The sequence below is a fragment of the Pistacia vera genome, unplaced genomic scaffold (assembly GCF_008641045.1).
Source record: "Pistacia vera cultivar Batoury unplaced genomic scaffold, PisVer_v2 Contig210, whole genome shotgun sequence".
Lineage (NCBI taxonomy): Eukaryota > Viridiplantae > Streptophyta > Magnoliopsida > Sapindales > Anacardiaceae > Pistacia > Pistacia vera.
The window spans coordinates 168,118-174,359 of NW_022196014.1; the positions used below are offsets into that span (position 1 = coordinate 168,118).

The 6,242-nt window shown below is 34.1% G+C and overlaps 1 protein-coding gene across 2 annotated transcripts; it reads right to left on the reverse strand.

Annotated features, from left to right (window-relative positions):
- Window positions 1–1,821: 1,821 nt before the first annotated feature.
- On the reverse strand, window positions 1,822–5,271 carry LOC116129312 (abscisic acid receptor PYL8-like). 2 transcript variants are annotated; one of them, XR_004127893.1, is made up of 4 exons: window positions 4,891–5,271; window positions 4,211–4,426; window positions 2,122–2,416; window positions 1,833–2,016 (listed from the first exon to the last, which is right to left on the reverse strand). XR_004127893.1 is itself a non-coding variant. In XM_031415066.1 (3 exons), the coding sequence occupies exons 1-3, from the start codon at window positions 5,044–5,046 to the stop codon at window positions 2,198–2,200; spliced, it is 591 nt and encodes a 196-aa protein (XP_031270926.1). In that variant the 5' UTR covers window positions 5,047–5,270; the 3' UTR covers window positions 1,822–2,197. The 2 variants fall into 2 exon arrangements, 1 of the variants encoding a protein (XP_031270926.1); XM_031415066.1 differs by having other exon boundaries at window positions 1,822–2,416; window positions 4,891–5,270.
- Window positions 5,272–6,242: the final 971 nt, after the last annotated feature.

Consider the following 6,242-nt stretch of genomic DNA (forward strand, 5'->3'; position numbering starts at 1 on the left):
TTAAAAAACTGATAAGGATTCAATGAATCACCTAAACGCAAATAGAAAGAATCAAATAAAGGAAAAACAACCTAATTTTGTAAAACAATTGGTAAAGAAATGCAATTAAATTATATACAGCCTGCAAAGGAGTTTACCAGATTAAAATAACAAAAAGTTGAAGGGGAAATTGAAGAAGAAAGAAAGAAAAACCTTCATATCTCTATCGAAGGATTAGAAAGCCTAAGATAAAAGATTCAAAAGCATTGTAATAGTCATCTAAAAGTTGAAGATTGAATGGGGTTTGAAGAAATTTTTAAACCAACAAAGGGATTATTGTATATGAATAATAGTGGAAAGGGGTTTTTTGGGATAAAATTTTTAAACCAACCAAAACACCTCGATTTGGGGTGTTTTATAAACCCTCAAAAATACACTACACTGGTTTTTTGAGGTTTTTAAACCAGTCAAAACCAACCTATAAAAAATCTGGCAAGTAATGATTTTTAAACACTTCAAAACCAGTCTAATTAAAAACCCCCTAAAACTAGTGAAAAAAAACTCCTAAGCAGACCCCTAGGGTTAAATTAAAAATATTTATGTTTATATTATCAAGTTAAAACGAATAAACTAAAATATAAATAAATTTAAAAGATATTTTATGACATTAAGTAAAATACTTTTAACACAACAATTAATTAATAGAGTAAACCACTTTTCTCACCCAAACATTTGCCTTAATAACACTTTCCCACCCAAAAAAGTTTCAAAATACCAATTTTTCACCCAAAGTTTATATTCCAACCAATCGTCGATCGATTTCGACATTTTTACAATCTCACGCCACCATCATTCTCTACCCCGATCACTATTCACCAAAACCTCTTAAACCTTGCTCCTCTCAATCACCGATAATCGAGTGATTTGTATAATGTACAGCCACCTCTTCCAAGTCAGATTCTGACTACTAAAATCCAACCTGTCACTAACAAAAGACTAACTAACATCTTTTCTTCAAAAGCCCTAACAACTTGAACCAAGTTTTCTTTCCACTTCGGATAGAAAAGTGGTATTTTGAAACTTTTTAGGTGGAAATCATGAAGACAAAAGTGGGTGGGAAAAAGTTGTTTACTCTAATTAATATATCAAATGGTTAAAACACCTAAAATCTGAAGGACCCGACAAATGACACACCAAAATGTAATATAAAATGTGACTCTAATCCAAACATTAATGTAATTAATCTTTCATATATATATATAAAAAAACTCAGATTTCTGACAAAGGGTATTGGAGGAATGGCAAGTGGCTAACTCCGACCAAACGAATAGAAAAGAAAAGCAACACCAGCATTAAGAATAAAGGCAACCATGTCCGTAACATACTAACATGTGTTTACCACTAACGAGAGATTCTCTTACAATTGTTTATCAATGAAATCCGCTACTATAAGTTTATATTTATTCTCAGTACTCATACAGAGTCCACAAATTACAAAGTTCTTCGGCAAATGATTCATATAACACTTGCTAAACCTAATAGGACTACCCTATTGCGATTTGCAAAGAGAAAAGGGAGCTCTTCAAGCTTTTACAGTTTCCGTATTTATTAAACAACGGTCATATCGCAGCGCCTGACTTTATGGGAGGGTGACTCATAACTCTTCACACATTCTGTGTGTTTAGCTTTAAATGGGAAACATGTACCACCTAATTCTTTGGCTCATTTATGCACTTCGATTGTAAGAGAAAATTATTGAAGAATGTATTCTTAAATTTCACTCTAAAATATTGTATTACGTAATGACAAAAAATCAATTCAATTCATAAACATGCACCCCCAAACAGTAAGCAGTTTAAATATAACATATATTCATCATGCAAAAATATTTACAATCTGAAATCAATACATACCATACCCAATTATTGAAATATAGAAAAATCACAGAGAGAAACCTACTTTTTTTTGTTTTTGTTTTTTTTGTTTGTTCTAATTTAGGAAACTTGTAGACCATAGATGAGCCTCGATTGTCAGCCACTACGAATACAAGATACCCAACATCAATTTAGTGAAAGAAATAGATCATAAAGTGTATGTAAAGAAAAGCTGAACATGTCTGTAGATGCCAAATACGCTACTCACTTTTCACATAACATGCTTCACATTCTCCACCCACACCGTAAGGGAACCTCTATCTTACTAACCTGACCCCCAAGACTCAGATTCTGTCAATCGACTCTGTCCGGTCCTGCACAGCCAAACGCTCTGAGACATCAGCTAGAGACTTGAGATTGCATTTGATCAGAGCCTCAACAAAAAAGCACGTTTCATCCTTGGTATTTCCATCTGGTACATCCACCACAAATGATTCGATTACTAATGTTCCTGGTCTCCCCTCAATGACCTCTGGATGTACAGTAACAATGGAAGAGTAGTTCTGCAATTATGGAAGAAGGTGAAACAGAGTAGAATAAATTTTGGATGATCAAGATATTGCACGAGCACAGAAAATATTGGATATGAAAAAAGGATTGTTTGATCTAATTCACAAGTAGAGAAGTAGGCACATTCTTCCAACTGTCATTTCAAATTCAATTAAAGAAATTGAATTAAACAGTTGTACTATAATAATTACATTATAATGAATTTTATATACAACACAGGCACAATGAGATAAAATCAATTAAGTAGTATGCTCATGCAATAATCCACCAATTGCACAAGTGAATTACTGGGCTCGGTCTTGATATGCTAGTGAGACAAAAGAGGCAAGAATGGACTCTAATTGACATTGGCTATAGAGGACACATCACCCAGAGGACGAGAGCAGTGACAATTCACGTACCCAACCCGATGAGCTACTGCATAGATTTTATAAGTTTTAAGTTTTATTAAGAAACCCAGAAATCCTGTTTATTGGTCCTAAATTGCCTCCAAAGAATATTCTAAATAATCAATGCAAGAAAAGTTCCCGCCAGATATAACAGTACTAAAAACACATGTTAAAAAGAGATCATAAAAATTCAGTGCAATGTCAAGTTAAATGCTATAGTAAGTTATTTACTGTGAAATAAAGCTGTACAGATTCATGCAATTGGTATAAATTAAAAATCCATTGGGGGGCTCTATGTTAATAGAAGCCCAAAAAATGGCCAAGCCAGGCAACTAGGCAATTAAATGTTACCAGGAATAAGTGATTTAAATCATGAGCCAAGCGGTGAAATATTCCTAACATTTCACAACATCGCTCTTGAATTTTCACTAACTTCAGATAATTGTATTAGGTTTCCTCAGAAAAAAACTAAACAAAGAACACAGTTTTCCATTGACTAGGTACCATTGGATTTTACTGACAAAATTTTTAAGCATATCAAACACGACTTTACAATTGATCATAAATTTGTGTTTCTTAAAGTTGTTATGTTACTAGTTTTTTCCTGAACAAAGTCTAATATAATTATCTAAAAGTGGTGAAAATTCAAAAAGGAAAGTTGTGAAGTGGTGTAAATATTCTGCCACTTGCCAGATGTTTTAAACTTACTTTTTCCTATCAATGCTTCATATTCATTTTCCTAATTAGGCGAATTGATGCTTTGGGATTTCTATAAATGGAGCCTGCCAACCGAATGAAAGCTTTGCACTACTCCTCTCTCTCTTACAATTTCTTTTCTCTTACACTATATATTATTTATTTCACAACATGTGCTTTAAATAAGAACCATAATTCAATATATATCCCAGGATTTCATAGAGAAATTTTGTAGTTTAGGTTTTAATCTTCTTTCTGGAAAACAAAATCCCATTTGGTAACAAAGAACAATCTTAAGCTCCAAAATGCCTTCCAACAACTCTGATAATCAACTCCAATCTGAAATCAGATCATAAACTGATTTAAATCATTATTAAAAACCTAATATCAATTGAAGAAAGCCTTATGCCACAGCAAATTATATATTTTCATCACAGTGACATTCCGAAGGGGCCATTGAGCCAAACAAAATTTTGGGCCATTGGGGTAAACTATGAAATATTCTCCTCATATTGCATCATATTAAATTTCCACTGACAAAACTAGAATGAATTAAAACAAATTTACAAGCAATGATTAATATATCAACCCAGGTATCTTACTAAGACTTGATGAAACCAACTTGTCCAGATCTAACAAAGTTATTCATGTGCTTGCACACACGCACAAAGGCATCATTTGTGAAATTAATAACTAACATACCTTGAGCCTGTGATCTCCTCCAACAATCCTCATGCCAAAAATATGCTCTTTATCATCTAGCAGCTCCAACCTTTCAGTGCTAGTTGTAGCTGGCAGACCTGACTTAACATTCACCTCTCTCACACTTCCAATCTGAAGGTCACCCTGTACAATGCATTGGCTAATAAACGGCTTATACTTCTGCGGTTGATCAAAGCTCCTCACCAAAGACCACACCTGACAATGCAAAACTTTCGCAATGATTCTCTCAGACAAAATAAAAAATCTCTGAAACCAAAACTACCAAAGATTTAACGAGTTGCATGCAATACATTCTCGTTAAATGAGAGTATATTAAGCAAACACGAAATGCAATCAAAATTCAATACAACATGTCTATAAGACTTTGTCAAGCGTTTACTCAGTCTCCACTTTAAACTTGTCAAATGTACGAAGTCTTCAACACAGAGCTCTAAACAAACTCATTACATTTATGGAAGCCCTAAAACAAAATCAAACTAATCGTGAACGCTAAGAACGGTTAAAATACAAATCGCCAATCATTCTAAAAGTTAAATGTTAAATCTCCGATCTGTCTACGGATCTCCAATAAATCTAAAAAACTAAAACTAATCATAGAACATATCCATAATTAATTTGATTTATTTGAGAAACAAGAAGAGAAAATAAAAAGAGCTTACCAGTGGAACAGGAGCTTTGATGTGTTTAACAAGCGAAGAGCTACACTGGTGGTCTTGGACGTCGTGCTTGTGGAGCCTCCTGACATACTCCTCCTCCGTCTTACCGAAAACCCCACTACCGTTGCCGTTAACGGTGATATAATCGTTGGTCACCATCACGGTAACTCTAGCGGAATCTCAAGCCGGAAAATATTGTGTCCAATATCAGCGGGAATATCGGGTTCTGTTACGGATTCTCAGACGCGTCCAAAATGCACCGCCATTCGGAGCGAAAGGTCCAGAGCTTCTCATCTCATCCACCTAATTTTAAAAAATATATTAAAATACTGTTTTTTTTTTTATTTCTTTTTTTCACTTTTCTGAGTATTGTTTATTATTCGTGCTTGTTATGGTGAATGAGAGGAATTCCTTTTTTTTGTCACAAAAAACTTAATATTGCCAAGGACAGGACTTTAACTTTTATTATACTGTGTCGTTTTGGTGAAGCTTGAAACTTTCTGGTCTCCTGTTTGTGGGTAGACATCGCAATGAACAGAAGTACCTTTTATCCTTTTTTTTCCTTTTCCTTTTTAAGCTAAGCTAGAGAAAAAGTTTATATATATGGTTCTCCTTAATCTTATTTATCCTAATAATTTTTTTTTTCTAAATTACACTTTTATCCTTTATGAAAATTACTGAATAAGACTCAAAAATATTTTGCACATAATCTATCTAAAATAAATCTTTTGTTATTAATTTAAAAGGTCAAACGATTTACACATACCCAAGATTTGTTGTAACGATAAATAAGTACCTTCCGTCATGTACTGTTAGTGATTTTCATTTGGTAATAGTAAAAAAACTAAAATACCCTTGAAAGTTTGATATTTTAATTTTTTGTAAATTTAAAAATTTCTAAAAAACCCCCTAGGTTTGCTAATTTAACTAAACACTCTAGTATATAAAAATTTTATAAAATAACAAAAATACCCCCATCACCCGCAGTGCCAGATTCCGGCCACCACCGCTAGAATCTAGTCGAAAAATTACGTTACGACACAAACCCGTCGGATCTGTGTCGTAACGCATCGATCTGGCCGTCGAGGCCGCAAAACTCTCGACGGCCAGATCTGGACATAGATCTGCCCACGGATCTAGCCGGAGAAGGCCAGATCGACGCGTTACGACACAGATCCAACGGGTCTATTTCGTAACGCAATTTGTCAGCCAGATTTCGGCGGTGGTGGCCGGAATCTGGCACTGCAGGTGGTGGGGGTGTTTTTATCATTTTACAAAACTTTTATATACTGGGGTGTTTAGTTAAATTAGCAAACCTAGGGGGTTTTTTAGAAATTTTTAAATTTACATAAAAC